Source organism: Pezoporus flaviventris, unplaced genomic scaffold (assembly GCF_033815535.1).
Source record: "Pezoporus flaviventris isolate CSIRO_AGI_PZ_B2104156 unplaced genomic scaffold, CSIRO_AGI_Pfla_v1 ptg000030l, whole genome shotgun sequence".
Taxonomy (NCBI): Eukaryota; Metazoa; Chordata; class Aves; order Psittaciformes; family Psittacidae; genus Pezoporus; species Pezoporus flaviventris.
The window spans coordinates 5,253,459-5,271,118 of NW_026892578.1; the positions used below are offsets into that span (position 1 = coordinate 5,253,459).

Below are 17,660 nucleotides of genomic sequence, written 5' to 3' on the forward strand. Positions count from 1 at the left end.
CATGCTCAGTCCTCCTTTTAAATGTCTGCCTTTCTTTTCATACTAGTATTTCCTTCTGCTGATTTTTGGTATTTGTTTTAGTCTCTTAGCAGAAAAATAACTCTAAAAAAACCCAATCTTTGACTATTTATTTTAAAGGAAAATTAAAGTTATGTTAGTTGAAGTGCTACAAAATTCAGTGCTTTAATCAAGCACAGATACGTGTCTGCACAGTCCTTCTGCAGAATCAATGAATGTCTCAATTCATGAATCTGAATGTCTCAGTTTGCTGGTTTATAATCATTGTGTTTTCTGATTAGACTGAGCAGTGTACTGTGTACTGGTTGCTATAATTGCTTTAGTAATTCCTGCTATGAATATTACTTCAAAAAGTGGGAGAAATTGTCCAGTAATTCATGTGTTAAAAGGGAGATATTCTAGCATAACAGAGCTCTTCTTTCCATGGAAATTTGACAGCCTTTAGGTGGTGTTCATGCATGATACCTATATATGCTGTATCCTAAGGTACAAATTCTAGAAAGGCTTTGCTGTGGCATTTTACCACATGCTGGAGCAAACAGAAATCTTTAGCTTGCAAGGAAGAAGTGGGATAGAAGCTAGTTTGTTAATATTGGTGTTTGATGGAGATGGAAAGTGGAGTTGGCATGAAAAGTGGTCTCTAAAAACTTGTTTGACTTTGTTTGCTTGGTACAGGCCTTCCTGATACTCTGTGACTGGTTGCTGATTTTGAGTCATCAGGATGCAAATAATAACGAACAAGCAGTTGGACTTCTAGATTATCTTCCTAGCACATCACTTCAGGAAAAACTGCTTTTATTTATTCAGGAACATGTTTTCATGGGGGAAGAAGAGGAAAGCAAAGGTTAGACATCTTCATCACCTGAGAAACAATCTACCACTTCTGCTGTCATTTGTCATCTGCACTGAATGTATCAGGAAAATTGGCTGGTCTTTGGGTTTTTTTTTGAGGGAAGAGGGGGCTGGGGTTGTTTGTTTTTTTTGACTGGGTCCCTTTACGACGAAAGTGGCTGATCTGTGATACACTGATCTGTATCCACTGAATCTTGTGGATCATCTTGTGGATCAACCACAAGAAGTATCTGCAAATTTACTTACATTTGCAGCAGGAAAGAGTTTATCTCAGCTCTTCTCCTGCAAGAAGCTCTCCCCAAGCACCTTTGTAGCTATTTTGGAAGACTCTTAGGAGTATTTGTTTTCCACAACTTTTCCATCTAGTAACTAACCCATGTTCCAGAGAGTTAATGATAGGAAATTACTTTTTTCTCTCTTTTTGATAACCACTTGGAGAGTTCCATCTCAATTCTTCCCTTGTTGATCGTACATGGCAGCTTTTGTAGGGTTTCTCATGAGTTATGTACTGGTTTTCTAGCATCTGTGTTATTTGAGGGAAAAAAATGTGGTTGCAATTTGTCTGGTCTCTCCCATTTGGCATGTTTGTGCGCCTGGTTCCATTCTGTATCTGTGAACAGTGTTGTGCACAGAGATTCTGACTAGTAGAAATGTAAAAGCCCCATGAAGATGAGAGTAGAAAGAAGACTGTGGAAATAACTTGCTTTCACTGTCATCAGTTTCAAGCTTTGAAATGGAAAAAAAACCCTGTATTTTCTGATACACTCAGGAAGGAGCACTAGCATCTGTTGCTTACTGTGTTGACTGAACAGCAGTCTGTGCTATTTGGATGAAAGTTTGTCATTAAAATTGAGATCTTGAGTAAGTAGAACAAAACTTCAATGGTTTTGTTTCCCTAGACCTGACAGAAGAGGAGGAAAGAAAGGATGAAAGTTGCAAACTTGACAACTTGCACAAAAAGCGGAGTCTTCTTGCAGCGTATTGCAAGTTAATAGCATACAATGTGGTAGAGATGACTGCAGCTGCTGAAATCTACAAGTATTATGTTAAGGTAATGTTTTAGATGAGGTTGCTTTGCTTATCAGGGCATTTTCGTTTTTCAGAGTGACTCCAGTGTTTGTGAAAGATGTGGGGCTAATAGTCTTATGGCTCAGAATCCTTGCATGATCACAAAAGGGCTATAAAATCAAGCAAGTGCACGACAAATCTTCCCCCTTTGCTCTGCAAAGGTACCTCACTGCAGGCAAAGTCACTGAAAATTGAGTAGGGAGTATGGCTGGCTGCACATCTGCTCCTCAGCTTCTCCAGAGAGGTCACTGCAGAGAAGCAGTTTATGGCTAGGAGAGTATTTTAACTATAGTTTCCCACACTGAAGCTTGTCAACTCTATACAGCTCACCCAGTCCATACACAGATGGCCTAGATTTCACATGAGTGCTGGTGTTTAAACAACTGGTAGGGCTTCAGCCACTCTGAAGTGGGTTTCAGGAGGACTGAGAAGAGCACAGATGGACAGTTTCCTTGAGCCAACTAGCGGGACTTTTGAAATCCCTGAATATGGATCTTGTTTTTCACTGGGCCCAAGGCAAGCACTGGTTATATACAGAAAACTCTATTTCTCTCCTGAGGAGGCTTTGTTCTTTTGTTGTAATAAATACTTAGCAATTTCAGTGTAACTTTAATCCTCACATTCTCTTAAAGGAGCATGGCATTGCTTTACATATGAAATAATAGAAAAAGTCCAGTTTTCATCTTTATCTTGGGTGTTCTGATATTGGGAGTGTTTTGTGAACTTCTGTTGCATGAAAGCAGTCGTATTTTGTGTACTCCCAGTGCTAAAGAAGGGTAATGATAATTTCATTTGTTTTGTTTCTGTTAATAGACCTACAATGATTTTGGAGACATAATTAGAGAAACTTTAAGCAAGACAAGACACAATAACAAAATTCAGAGTACCAAGACACTGATTATCTGTCTGCAGCAGGTAAGGTTAAGGTTAAAGCAAGAGGCTAGGGGCTCTTAATGACAGCTGTACTCATATTGGAGTGTTTTACGTTGCTGTAATTATTCAAAATTCAAATCCATGAAAAAGAAAACCCGAAGTAGTGGAAGAAATTGTTTTCCTTGCCTGTACTTTCTATGTGTATGTTGATTTTTGCATCAAAACTCCTTACAAATCATTACATCTGTTTTAAAATGTAATTTTGTGCATGATTCTTTTTGATCTTGGTTTTAACCTTCAAATGCATAGTGTGCTAGGACTGATGTGTAAGTATGAAGTGTTTCTTGGGATACGGTAGGTGTCTCTTAAGCTGAAAAAGGTTGAGGATATTTTACAGTATTTTACCTCAATTCGTATTCAGTTTAAAGAACCAGAAATGTATCTGTGGCTGGCAAGCTCTGACCCCCCATATCTGCAGTATTTTTTTTCTGGAAGAAAGTGGGTTGTGGCCCTTCTGAAGGGTCTCAGTTGCTGGGGCTTGCAGCTGCTGACTGATGAGGCAAGTTAGCTATTTTAGCAGCTGCTTTTGCCAGCTCTGCCCATGACCAGAGCTGCTTCTAGCCTGGAGTTGTGCTGTAGGCCACAGAGCAGGCTCCTCACAGGGGGTGTTGACACATGAGCTTTGCTTATTTCACACACATTGCCAGGGGCTTATCTGTGAACTAGCCCCTGAAATCTGAGCTTAGATGAGGCTAAGCAGCATTTGGCTACATATATTCTGCTGACATAGTCAGGACTTTGTGTTTAGGTATCACATAGGCAACAGGCCCTTTTTGGTTATTGCTTGACCTTGAAAGTTAACAAGTTGAAGAGAACAAGCTACCTTCCCATGTTCTGTTACCAAGAAAACCCCCAAACATAGTTAATTGGGCTCAAAACGTGCTTTTGACCCAGTCTCACTCTAAAGAAATTGGACTATGCTGCTGCCAAACTTGATGCTTTATTTTTGCATTCTGATGTTCCAGAAGCTTCTCGGGCAAATTAGGCCTCTGGGGCTTGATTCAGAAGTCCCAGCAGGAGATGGGGTCAGTGGAGCCACCATCTTCAGGATTTGGTTCTCTGTTTATGCACACCGTGTTTTATTTTTCGTTTTTGATTTATGCCTGTTAGCACAACAGTGTCATTTGTGTCAGTACCTTCTTGTCCCAGTCATGTACTTCTAAAGTATGACTTACCTGCTCTTTCATAAGGCTTGTCTGTGGAAGCCAGCTGTTGCTTGCTATGTGTGTCTCTGTCCTTCTAGTGCTTTGTTTGCCTGTAGGATTACGTATGGTTGCTTATCTGAGACTTCTTTTGCAGCTGTTTCAGGCACATGCAGAAAGCCACGACAGCAGTGGCAGTTTGGACTTCTTCTCTGCTTCCTTCACAAACATGAAAGAACTTGCTCGTCGCTTTTCACTAACGTTTGGCTGGGACCAAGTGAAATCTAGAGAATCTGTAGCCATGATACACAAGTATGTGCCATGTAACATCACTTTGTCCATTGTCATTGCTTTGTTCGTTGTCTGTTTGTCTGTTTTATTACTCTGTTTTTCTTTTTCCTTTTTTTTTTTCCTATTCCAATAGGGAAGGGATTGAATTTGCTTTTCAAGGAGCTAATGGAGTACATGGAAAATGCTTGCCTCCTAACTTGAGCTTTCTGTTAATCATCAGTGAATTTTCCAACAAGCTGCTAAAGCCAGACAAAAGACTAGTGTAAGTTAAGTTCTTGTACATTGTCATACACAGTTTGCTTTGTGTATCCCTGTACATGGGACACTTGACCTTCAGTGTTGCAGAAGTTGCTTGAGGGCTTTTCAGAGAACCTTTGAAATCAATCTACCCCTGAGGCTGTTAGCTTGAAGACACTTGTTGGGTTTTGCAGTAGGAGTTATTTCAGATTGTACATGCATTATGCATTCTAGTTAATTTCTAGACATAGTTGTGGCCATGTATGGCAATTCTTCTGTAGGAAAGACAATGTTAATTTGGTGGAAGAGATCTGCAGTTTGACTGGCTAGTGGTGGAGTGGCAGGACTGTTTTTCTGAACAGAAAAGTAAAGCAGAAAAGGTGGAGGAAGAGAGTGCCCAGATCATTATTTTGTGATGACATAATTCCACGGCTTCCAAGCTCAATTATGTGAGTTCCACGGGAATGTATTTGGAATAGAAATACACATGACACTACTCATAATGCGGACGTTTAAGTTCAAGAATTTACTATTTATGGGGGAATATGCCCTGATCTAGTTGGGCATATGTTACACAGTGGTTTAAATATTTATATTTAATAATATAACAATGCTATCTTTATTTTGGCATCATGGGGAATTATGCATCTGCACGGAGAGATGTATTATTATGTCTCTTACTCTCTTTTTCACCTGCCTCAACTTAAGTTATTTTTGAGATGGAAGTAATGTTCTTCCTTCTATTTGTCCTTTGTCATTACTTCCCAAGTCAGTGCTGCTTCTGTTGGATCTGGATCTCTGCACTTCAGTCTGCTGTTTACGGGCACTGTAAGAAACTATTGCAAAATATGTAACAGGTATTTCCATTTTCCTGAGAGCATATTTGAGGACACAGGAATGTAAGATGAAACATGAAGATGCTTCTGCCTGTTTGAATTTCTGAGCAAATCACCCCAGTACCTGACAAGAAAAATTCCACTTTGAAGAAGTCAGCAGAAATGGAAAAAACCCCCAATCTCCTATCCTGTCTTGATGAGCCTTGTGTAACTTGTTTGCTCCTGTGTCGCTTTGTCTTAAATTGGAGGATAACTTCCATGAGTGTCATCAAGCAGTTTTTATATAACAAGGGTCAAGAGTGGTAAAATGTCTACTTTCCTATTACTTTACATGACAAACACAATTTAATAATAATTGCCAGCTACCCAGACAGTGTATTTTGAAAAATTAACTCAAACCCAAAATGCAGAATACAGAAGAAAAGTATTTGACATATCCTGATTGCAATTCCTGGTAAATCTGATATGGATAATCTATGGGTAGCGATAACTTCCCTTTATATTCTTGCATTCCTCTCAGAGAGGATCTTCGAGATCTGTGACTAGAATTGGCTTTCACAGAACCATAGAATCACAGAATGGTTTGGGTTGGAAGGCACCTTAAAGCTCATCCAGTTCCAACCCCCTTGACATGGGCAGGGACACCTTCCATGAGACCAGGTTGCTCAAAGCCCTGTGCAGCCTGGCCTTGAACACTGCCAGGGATGGGGCAGCCACAACTTCTCCAACTTCTCTGGGCAACCTGTGCCAGTGTCTCACCACCCTCACAGGGAAGAACTTCTCAAAGTCTAATCTGAATCTCCCCTCTTTTGATATAAAGCCATTTCCCCTTGTCCTGTCCCTACACACCTTTGTAAAAAGTCCCTCTCTGGATTTCGTGTAGGCCCCCTTTAGGTACTGGAAGGCTGCAATAACGTGTCCCCAGAGCCTTCTCTTCTTGAACAGCCCCAACTCTCAGCCTGTTCTTACTGGGGAGGTACTCCAGGCCCTGTTTTGTACAGTTTCTGTGCAACTCTGTCCATGTTGCCTGCATTTTAAAGAGCTGTTATAATCTCTGTGGTGACACTTGAGCAATGAGTAGATTTCTGTTAATCTATCCTTGAATAACTTTGTCATTTCATTTACCTCCAAGGAGTAACTTTTAATTAAGAGGAAAATATTTCATCATTGAAGTAGGCAGATTTAAAGTTAACCCCCAACAATTTTTTCCTAGGGCTATATTTAACTTCTTCACCAGAGGGATATATTCCAGAAGTATATTCCTGAATGTATTATTAGATACATTCAGGTAGGTTTATTCATTGAAAACTTTTGTGGGAAATACAGAACCTAGCAAGGAATGCACTTTGGCTTCAGTTCTTAATGCTTTGGACCTCCCCCCTGCTGCTGGGAACAAATGGGAAACAATAAAATTCACAAGGGGGGAAATAGCAATTCTATCCACAAGCACATTCAGACTGAGTTTCTAGAGTAACAGTTTCTATTCTGGGAGTCCTAAAATGCCTTGCAGGGGCTGGAGATTATATTTCCTCTTAGAAATATTTAGGTTTAGCACCATCATAAATTACTGGGTGGAATGTTTTAGGTCAACATGAACTTTTAGAAATAAACATCTGGTTATTTTCATTTTTATTATTAATCATGAGATTGATGTCCAGGTATGTATGTTAACATATGTGAATGTACCTGTAACAGATGAGATGCAGAATATGGGCATTTGTTAGAAAGGAGTATATTTCAACACCATCAAAGTATATGGATTTTAACCTCCTTCCCTGTAATTGGCCAGGCTGTAGCAGTAAAATATTGGACTTGTCAATTGCTCTGTGCCACAAAATGCACACAAGAAATGAATTATTGAATAACAAGCAGCATGAGGGGCCTGATTCCTGAATCAGTAGGAGTCTTTCCATTGACATTGATAGCAGTTGGATTAGACCCTAAAAATGTAATTACAATACATGCTTGTTTGAAATCAACAAATTCCATTACCAGGGTTGCTTGATCCTTGGGCCCCCCCGGAGTCCAGGGCTGTAATTGTTTCAGAGTCGGTGCTTACCCTAACCTCTTCCCAGCACCAGTTTTCTTGTTTTGCAAACCAAATGAAATGTTTGATATTTTCCAGGCCACACTCCTAATCAAAGAAAGAATAATATACTCCACAGGCTGGCATTAAAACCATCACTTCTGGTATTTGCGAAAGTGGGGTCCATTTTAACAACACTGGGCTTGATTTTCAAAGCGACGAGCTGTAGCTGAAATGTAGTGAATGTCCAGTTTCTAATCCTGAGTCAGACATTGTTTTTCTTACTGTTATGAAGTAGGATTGGGTCAGGAATGTCCTGGTTTTTGAGAAGAAGGCTTGAAGGAGACCTCTCTGCTGCAGAAGAGGTGATGGCTTCATCTGGAATTCAGGGGGGGCTAATGTCAAGCTTCCAGATTGGATCAGGCAGAACAGGGATTTGAACCAATGTTTCCCACACCCTGTGTGTTGTAATTGTAGAGCTATTAGCTGCATCTTTCAGACACTTGACATTTTATTTGTAACCTGAGAGAATTGGATTGAATTTGAGATGGTACTATAGAAAAGTGGCTTAATTGGTTGTTCTTGCTTTTAGTTTTGACAAAACAGGCACTCATGGCATAAATCCCCCATTTCCCAATGCGCTATCCTGTTGAACCACAGGGAGCATCTCTCATCTGGGATCTCTTGCATTGCAGTCTGTGACACAGAAAAGGGCCACCAGGACAAGAGGTGCATCCTTGCAGAGTTCTGCTCTGTTGAAACTGCTCTTGGCAGCAGCAACTGACAGTGACTTTTCCCGCACAGGCAATGCATTCTAGTGACTGATGTAATTCTGTGATTCCTGTGGATCTAGTATTGTTTCTAATGCTTACATTCAAGCACCCTTTTAGCTTTGAAGGCATCTGCTATTTAAATATTCAGATATTTCAGAGATGTCCGATATTTCTGAGAAAAGGAATGCCCTTTCTTTTTCTCTGACAGTTCTGTCTGCACCTTTGGAGAGCAGAGGGAAAATGCCTTTCTAGCAATTACTTCCTAAATATTGAGGGGAAAGGTACTGAGTTTTCTTATGCTTGTTTTTGGTTTCCTCCAGGTATGCTTACTTACAGAGGTACGTAGCAGAACCACTGCCTTGCAAAGGAGACGAATGGCAGCCGTTGATTTGGTACAGGAACTCATTATTGGCAAATGAAGATGAGGAGAGCTCTGTGCTTGGCAGTTCAGGAGAGTGGTCCCCTGTGGGCACATCTAAGACATCTTCTTTTAAAAGGAAATTGTCTAATGGTATGAAAGCTTCCCTGTTCTGGACCAGCTGTATTTGCACTGTCCCAGCTAAAATGCACTTCATGCTTTGCATTAGCAGTGCCGCAGTGTGCTGGAAGTTGTGGACTTTACAGTTTGAACTGTGGTTTTTGCCTTCAGCTGTGTTGCTGTTAAAGGTCTTATCATCACTCAATAGCAGTAAGGTTGGTCTGGAGACTTTGAGTGAGCCAAATTCAGGTAATCATAGAATCACAGAATGGTTTGGGTTAGAAGGGACCATCTAGTTCCAAACCCCTACTACTAGACCAAAGCCCCATCCAACCTGGCCTTGTACACTTCCTTTGATGGGTAGCCACAACTTCTCTGGGCAACCTGTTCTGGATGAATTCTCTGTACTGAGCTCTGGCATTTGTCTGTGCTGTTGAGACTTGGTTCATTGCTTTTAATTGTTAAGAGCGTTGTTGCTTTAGGCCCTGTAGATAATTGAGACAGGAGATGTATTTCTAGAAGTTGATTCAGAACATTAGCCCAGATGATCTGAGCCAAATCATCTGCTAGGGTCCTTGAATTTCTAGGGAACCTGTAAAATTATACTCCTAACTTAAAGAGTTACAGTTAGGTGGGCTGCATCCAGGCTTTAGCAGCTCTCATGGACTTCCAATCCATAATGAGGTATTCACTGCATGGGTATGAAGGGACTTGTTTAAATGCAGTAAAGCCATTATGGAAACAATTGCCAGTAAAAATGCAAAGTGCTGTAGACACATGCAGTTTTGTGTGGAGGACGGACAATTTTCCCAGAGCATCTTTTAGTTTCTTTCTCATCCTTTCTCAGAAATGTTCTTTTCAGTGACTTGCCTTCATCAGGCTTGTTCCTATGTGTCCCAAAGGCCCTCTTTTCTGGAGGGTTATATAAACTCAACAATACTGATAGCACTTACGGACTGGGGCCGAGATCATACCTCTAGATTGCAAAAATGACCAGTGGGCAAAATAAATGGATTATCTTGTTTGTGGCTTTTAGCTGGCTCCTTTAGAAGCAAATGCTTTGCTCCAGGTCTCCCTTTGAGCCTGGCCCAATTGCTTCACTGCTGTGGGGAGCATGTTGGAAAGATCCGTCTTGAGTCCTCTGAGGGGAGGCTGAAGCACGAGTCTCTTCACTGTCTGTTACAGGGTCTTTGCCTGAAACCAGCCAGACTGAGGCCACAAGGAAAGCTCCAGAACCACATTGTGCTTCCCAGCTTGCCTCTGCAGCCGGCAAGAGCAGGAAGAGGTTGAAATCCCAAGAGGTGCACTTGCAGGAACACTTGCCATTCCTCTGTCCAGGAGGACTGCGTGGAAGATACTGGTGAGACTGTTATGTCTTAAAAGCACCTTCACTTGTACTGACACTTGGGGTCTCTATCCACCTCTGCTTCTGCTCTTTGTAATGCTTTCAGGGTGTGTGTCCCTCCTGTCTGTCTTACGGGCTGTGTCCCACAGACAGGTTGGGGTTTTTGTTTCCTCAGTCCAGTATTTACATTTACTGCTTTAGCCTGATTGTCCCCCAGGGCTTCCGAACGTTTTTGGACAATATCGAGTGTGAAGGAAAAAAAAGGCAAGGGAGGAGGAAGGCTCCCTGTCCCGTTCTCTGTCTCTGTCCCTAGTTAGAGGCCTGTGGTGTTGGTTACTCCCTGGCTGTTTGCTGCAGCTGCACAATGAGTGTTTTCTGCATCTCTGGAAATGAAAGAGGATTTTTGTGTCTGCAGATCTGCTGGAAACCGCTGTGTAACTGGTGACTTTCTTCTAGATGTGCATGTCTGAATGCTGTTAAAACCTCACAGAACTTGGGTGAAAGACAGGTATTGCAGGATTAGGGAGTCTGGAGTCTACTTTTGAACTCTCTAAAGTACTCAGAATGCTCAGTTGGGGTATTTTGCTTCAATACTCTTCACTTATTGAGATGTTAGATGTCATTTCCCATGTTAGGTTACAAGACAAAATACAAATCCCAGGAAGACACATGCTTTTCCAGTTTTTGGGACACTTGTTGAATGGACCTCATGAACACAAAATAGAACAAAAATGTATTAAACATGAAGAAGGTAGCCCCTGTTTAAATGAATGTTTTGTTTCTGAACTGCTTTATTGGCAATTTCTCGGAGCATGACCTCTTTCGTACTTGGGGAATACTGGGCCAGAAACTTTGGCCTACCTTAACATGAATATCACGGCAGCACATCTTCATATGTGAACTACTCTGCCTTAAGCACACTTGTGCAATGTGCAGCCTCTGTTAGCAAGTTTGTCAAGACTTGGTTTTTTTTTTTTCCCCCCAGCAAAGATGAGATTAAGACAGAAGAGGTCTCAGAGGAGGGTCAAGCAGAGGACACAGCTGAAGATGTCGATGTTGATGTGGTTGGTGCAGACCAGGTAATTTCAGCTTGATTTTTCCATCTCTGAGGACAGCTGTGGTTGAGATGGGTGAATGTGAGTTCAGAGTCTCATGAATACCCATCTAGCAGCACTTTTGTGGCCCCTTTGGGGGTGAGAAAAGGGATTTTCCCCTCTTCCCTTTCCAGCTGCAGCTGCAGTCTCCTTCTTAGCTGCAGTCTCCTTCTTCAGCTTGATCTGCATTTTTAAGGCAATTCTTACTGTAGCATCTAGACATCCTTCAGCACACTGAGCTCCAGCTTAAGATGCATTAAGAGGAGGATCTGGTTTCCTCTTTACCCATACTTTGAAGTTTCTTGATTAAGAGCCATTTGCTGCAGTTGCTTCATGCTACTGACACATTATGGAGATGGCACGGCTGCATGGCCTGCAGGGAATGTCTGCAGGTGTTTGCATTGTGCTCTTTAGATCGAAGCAGTTGGAATGTGTCTGATCACTGTTCAGCTCAAGGCTCCTGCTGGAGCCTCCCTTGTTTCTTGCCCTTTTCCAGTCAAGGCTGGAATTGTCCCCAGACCAGCTGCGGATTTGAAGGGAAGCACGTGGAACCTTGTGGGCTTGGAGAGGCAGCCAGCGCAGCCTGGGGGGTTGTCTGGTGGGCACTGATTGCCTTTGGGGTCACAGAAAAGTTTGGCAAGACTGCAGCTGTCTGCCTGGGTCTGAGCTCAGCCCTGGAATGGGTACTTGCAGCTTCCCTTTGGACCAAGGGGTTGCAGGGACTCAAACATGGTGTTGTACACCAGGAGTCTTGTAGCAGTGACTATGGTGAAAGGGAGGCGGGGGTAAAGAGGCCCTGAAATTTCCTGTGCTGCAGCTACTCGAAGTCCTCCCATCCTCTAAGGCTTTGCTGTGTCAACCTTTGCGAGGGGCTGAGCGGTTCCTTTAGGTTTCTCTCCTGTGTGTCCCCTTGCTCTCTGAACTTCTCATGGAATGTACACCCGGTGTCTTGCAGACAGGTTTTGCCCTGAGTCAGCAACACCTTGGTTTCCAGTGACTCTGGTTACCTGGAATATAACAGCCACTATTCAAGGAGTTTGTAAATGAGTTTTTCCTGTGAAGATGAGCAAATGGTTCCTTTTTGTATTTGAATGGTGGGGGTTTTGTTTAGAGAGGACTAGAAGGAAAAAAGGGACTTTTTCAGTCATATGCCTGTTAAAATGTAGACTGTTTGTTTGGACTGCTTGGAGCAGCTCCTATTGAAGATAGGTAATAAAAGAATTTTAATCCATGGCCCGAGATTGAAGCCATGCAGAAAATGTAATACTTATCCAGTATGTGGCCTTTCTCTCTAATGCCTTTTCTGCACGCCTTGTGGTATAGAAATGCTTATTTCCTTTTGTGGAAGCCAAACATAATGCTTTCCAAGACCTTGCTCTGGCCAAGCTGCTAGGAGGTTTGATGCTGCATACTTTGATTCCTTATGTTCTCTTATGTGATTTTTTTATTCACAGTATGAGACTGGTTTAATCTTCTTTCTTTTTTCTTCTGGTATAGGACAGTTAAGACACTGAGAGGATAAATGGGAGTGGAGAACACGCTACCATTGCTTTCTGCAAACTGTTTAACTGAAAATGGGGTTGTGATAGCATTGACCAAGGCAGCAGGAGACGTGTGTCAACCCAAATCACTGCCTGTGGGCTCCCTTCAGAAGCTGGTGCTGGCACTGTGGTTGGTTTCTCCATGTTGCTGTATGTGGGTGTTACCAATTTGGCTGTTGCACCTATGAGGTTGCGGGTGTTATGAACATCATTCATTGCTCAGCTGCATCTTGGTCCCTGACGCTGCCCTGGAGAAACTCCCAACCTAAAGCTTAGAATCAGGGTATTGAGTCAAAGGCTGTATAAACTAGGTGAGGCAAACTTGCTCAAACCAGTTCAGTGGCAGCATTCTGACAGTATATTCATTGCCATTTGAGATAACCAAGATGGACATCTAGTTGTTTCCTCCTACATGACGCTGGGAAAAAAGGAGCCTGCCCCACTGCGAGCACTATAACCTGCTGGGTGACAGCAGGTGACCTGTATGTGCTATTTCCTGCTTGTGTGATGGAAAACCTGGATCGAATCACCTGAAAGTATTTCTAAATTCCAGTGGTGGTGGTGGTGGTGGTCTGTGGAGATTGGGACATGTTCCCAGGAGGTTTGCATCAAGGCTTCTAAGTAACAAACAAAGAAACAGCAGGCCAGTTAATCAAGTATTTTCCTCTGGAAGAAATGGTTCAGAGTGATCATGTGGTATTTACTTGAGAAATATAAAGCCTGAAAAAACAATGTAAATAGCCTGTAAATATGGTCCTTCAAACAGAGTTTTTCAGTGATGATTTGACAATGATCTTCATGCAAGAGTGTTTCAGGGGCAGTAGGCTAGGGAGTGCTGACTGCCCCTTTGTCACCACTCCATGGAATTGTACATTGCATTAATCCAATCAGCTTTTTCTTTTTTTAAATATATATGTATATATATTTGGATTGTAACTGTAAAATAAATGACAGAATTATTGCCAGCCATTAGTACTGAATGTGCCAGTTCTATTCCCCCACTGAGCCTGGAGGAAGAACAGCAGCAGTGCTGCAGGCCTTCTGGTGTACCCTGTTACTAAGCAGACTGAGATGGGAGCTCTCATGGACAGGGGAGTGAAAGCCATGAATGGCTCCTGGTGGTTATCAGCTGTCCTGAAGTGGCAGTGGTAAAACCATGAGGGTTCATTTTTGCACGGTTAGTTAAGCATGCAGTAGGTGAACATCAGGGAGAGGTGGCACTGCACAACATGGTGCTGATTTCACACACATCACCTTGTTCTTGGCTCCCCTGCAATTCCTTCCCCCTGACCTAAACCAGGAATGTGATAGTGATGTTTCTCTTCCCCATCTTAATCTCTGGATTGAGGCCTGAGCATTTACAGGTGGGCAGAATACAGATGGATTAAGCACACAGTTATACCTGGGGACACATCAAGCATGCAGATGCTTTCATTCTTGTAACCAAAGATGAGGGATGGGAATTGCCCTTCCTGGAGAGGCATAGTCATCTTTATCCTTCACCTGTTTCAAGAAAAGGCACTGCCATGGTAACACCATGATTTGTTCCACTGGGTCTGGTCTGCGCATATGCTTTAGGAAAAAAAAGAGCTTGGTTATCACAAATACAAGAGAGCAGGATTTAGCAGTCACTTTGTTAAACACAGCAGCAGCTACAGGCTCTGCAGCAGAGATCTACCCTGTACCACAGCTCTGTGCAACGGAGAAGTGTCACAGTCAGATGAGGCTGTACAGTGCTCATTTAGAAGACCATTTCTCAGCAGGGCAAGTCCAACTCAAGGGTTTTGAGTAGGGAAGAGCAGCAGCCCCGATACCTCCAGAACAGCAACAGAAGTTCAAGATCAGCTTCTGGAAATCAGTTGGTCACTCTTGCCCACAGCACACTGGGGAACAGAGCTTAACACAAATGCTGTCTGTGACTTTCTGTTAAAAACCCCAAACCGCAGGCAAGCAGTGAAGAGTACTTGACCAACCCTGGAGAGATTTGACATTGACAAGTTACCATTAAACTGGAATAATTACCCCTGGTTTTCTTTTTAAGAATCCTTTGCACAGTGTTAGAAGTATCTTGAGTTCAGTGACATGGTTTAGTGGTGGTCTTGACAGTTCTGGGGTAAAGGTTGTACTTGGTGATTTTAGAGGTGTTTTCCAACCTAGCTGATTCTACGATTTCCCTCTGGTAAGGTTCGCTAACAGACATTAGCTGTGAGTTTCATTATTTAAGACACCAGTTGCTAAGTGTCTACATCAGACAATGTGATGAGTTGAGTGGAGCAGATATCTCTGTACCATATCCAGCTGCTCAGCAAAAACCTTTTGGGTGAGGAAGACTTAGCCTGGTGTAATTTTCCAGCCAACTACATACATGTAACCCTTTGTGTCTTAACTATTTCTTAAACAGTGAGACGTTAATTGTATGCAGGTCAACATAATAACTACAACCATTAAATTACATATATGAAAATCTTTATTTGAAAATACAAACATGATTTTTAAACATTGCAACAGATCTACACTGCAACCAAAAAATAACTTACATCTTTTTGTACATTTTTCTTCTTTTTTTTCCCCAACAAAATCTGTTTAACAGTAAGAGTGAGGCAACAATTTCAAGCTGCTGTGACACTGATGAATATCCATGGAATGTGTCAATAGCAAACAACTGAAAGGGGGGGACAGACAAAAGCGCTGAATGCCCACAACAAATTAGTGCACATCACTGATCAAGTAACATTTATACAAAGGATTTTAAAAAAATTGGTTCCTTTCTCCATGAATGAACACACTCATTTTAGATCAAGTATGAAACAGACTTCATCATTAAATAATCCTTTCGTAATGAACATCAATGAAAAGACTGAAGTTTAAAAGGGCAAGCAGAATTAGAGTTGGGGTAAACAAGGACCACACAGAGAAGAGAAGCAACTTGTGTCTTAGGCATTTGCTTTCCTTGTCGTGCACCAAGATGCTCAGCTTGCCAGGTCAGACTCTGCTTGTAAGTGGGAGCCGAGTTGCATGCTCACAGTCCTGCCTCCTCCTTGCCCCGGGGCCACCTGCAGTGCAGGCCTGGTGGCAATGGTCTCCTCACATCCCACACCAGGACGGGAGCAGGATGGAGATGGTCAGTGCACCACACATCAACTTTGAGAGTTAGAGAGTTCTCTTAAAAACAGTAGACTACTTGTCTCTAAAGTCAAATATTGTTATTCTTTCCAAAAGGAATTACACAACATCTGTAAATAAATACTTTAAATCTATTTTACAAACTATAAGCTATTGAATAAATAAAAAAAAATCATCATTCCATACAAATGCACTTCTTTTATTTAAAAGGTAGTGACTAAATATTTTTAGCACAAAACTAAGCTGACTCCCTGGCAACAAACCCCACTGAACATACAGGCATGTAGCAGACCTGCTGCAGACTGTCCCTTCTCTTCTGCATGTGCTGACCATGAGTAACTGCTACTCAAAGTCCTCTTCGTAGTCGTAGTCATCCAAATCTACATCAGCCAGATGGGAAGGCATGTCAAAAAACGGTCTTTTTTCCATTTGGTACTTGAGGACACTGGCCTTCTGGTGGTCTGCAGGATTGAGTCCTGCTTCATACCTGGGAGCAGGCAAAGAGAAAATGAAGGAGTGCCTGTGTCAGGAACCAACTAAAAGTCAGAACGGTGGCAAGGCACTTGCAGGAAGAAGATGAAAAATTCACACTGGATTGTGAAGCAGTCACTTCAGCTCGGGCAGGCATTGCAACCCTTCCGTGCAGGAAGGGATTTTAAGGGAGTTTTGGTACAACACAAACTTAAAATGCTCATAATAAGTTTTGCTCCAAAGCCCCATCCAGCCTGGCCTTGAACGAATCCTCCGTATGGTTGTGTGCATGATACTTGAAATGCTTTGACCCATTACAAAGTAGTAGTTAATGGAGACAACAGGCATTACCATCTATGCCCCAAAGAAACAAAAGCAGCAAAATTTAAGGAACACTGGGATAAGAGCTTTTATCATCTGTGCAGAAAGTCAACAGTTAAGCTATGGCTTACGCATCGAACCCAACAAGGGATGTAGAAAGTAACTAAATAAAAAGCATGGTTTTGGAGGCTGTGCTTCCACAGGACACACACAGCGTTCCTCTTAATTGTCAGTTTTTTCCCTATAAGATCTGTGACAAATCTGCTAATGCCAGAAGCAGAGACAACCTACAGGTGGAGAGCCACTTGAGCTGACAAACACCAGGCTCATATAAATAAGAACTGGATGTTTCACACTATATGTTTTATCATCCATACCCCAGCATACTCCCTACATTACCCTTACGCTAACACACTGGTTTTCCTTAAGGAGTGCATTTACACAATGAAGGTGTACTTTATCAAGTTTTAGGGTTATTAGAATTCTACTTTAATACCTTTAATGTATTCTCTGTATTACTGAAGCTGTGCCCATACCAGGGGAAGAACAAACTTCATGGAAGTACCTGAAAACTAGGTGTTCCAGTCCTCTTAGAAGCCTACTGAAAACTGAATATTGAAGGTAAATTTTAACTTTTTTTATAAAGTTTAACTTGAGAAGCACTTTGTATGTTAGTTTCAATTTTGTCCACTTTCCGTGTAAAGCCACAGAACCACAGTTTCTGGTACACCTTGCATACATTCTTAATGCAAACGTAATGACCTGACCCTAAGAATACTGACTGTAAACTATGCAGCTTTTATCTTCACCAAGAGCAGACATCTTGGGGTGCCTGGGGTGTGAGAAATACCTAAACACAAAATAATTCAGTCTAAACAATAACCACATAAAAGTGAAATAATTGATTATCACAGACTTAGCTCAGAGAAACAGCTGCAGGCAACAAGTTCATGACTCAATCTGAGTAAAAGCACCTTGAGGCTCTTTATATCCCATCCACACTTGCGAGTGAAATTGTGCCTAAACATTATCTTAGACCTTTACAAAACTACACTTGCCAACAACAGCCCAGCAGTTTCAAACCCTTAATCAGAGCTGCAGAGTAACCTCA

At 42.0% G+C, this 17,660-nt stretch overlaps 2 protein-coding genes across 8 annotated transcripts in view; one reads left to right on the top strand and one right to left on the bottom strand.

Moving 5' to 3' along the window:
• Positions 1-13,603, top strand: part of LOC133272551 (cohesin subunit SA-2-like) — a 57,833-nt gene extending 44,230 nt beyond the window's left edge. For 3 of the 5 annotated variants that reach the window (XM_061459786.1, XM_061459787.1, XM_061459789.1), the window contains 9 exons: positions 694-862; positions 1,770-1,921; positions 2,752-2,853; positions 4,171-4,325; positions 4,438-4,566; positions 8,497-8,687; positions 9,840-10,014; positions 10,985-11,078; positions 12,591-13,603. In XM_061459786.1, coding sequence (XP_061315770.1) covers positions 694-862; positions 1,770-1,921; positions 2,752-2,853; positions 4,171-4,325; positions 4,438-4,566; positions 8,497-8,687; positions 9,840-10,014; positions 10,985-11,078; positions 12,591-12,599 — 1,176 coding nt within the window. In that variant the 3' untranslated portion in view covers positions 12,600-13,603. Of the gene's footprint in view, positions 1-693; positions 863-1,769; positions 1,922-2,751; positions 2,854-4,170; positions 4,326-4,437; positions 4,567-8,496; positions 8,688-9,839; positions 10,015-10,984; positions 11,079-12,590 lie in introns of those variants that run through there. The other 2 variants (XM_061459788.1, XR_009744466.1) reach the window with 2 other exon arrangements.
• A 1,480-nt stretch (positions 13,604-15,083) lies between these two features.
• PPP2R3B (protein phosphatase 2 regulatory subunit B''beta) overlaps positions 15,084-17,660 on the bottom strand; it is a 48,379-nt gene continuing 45,802 nt past the window's right edge. For all 3 annotated transcript variants that reach the window (XM_061459794.1, XM_061459795.1, XM_061459796.1), the window contains one exon: positions 15,084-16,244. In XM_061459794.1, the coding sequence (XP_061315778.1) occupies positions 16,100-16,244 (145 nt within the window). In that variant the 3' untranslated portion in view covers positions 15,084-16,099. The remainder of the gene's footprint in view (positions 16,245-17,660) is intronic.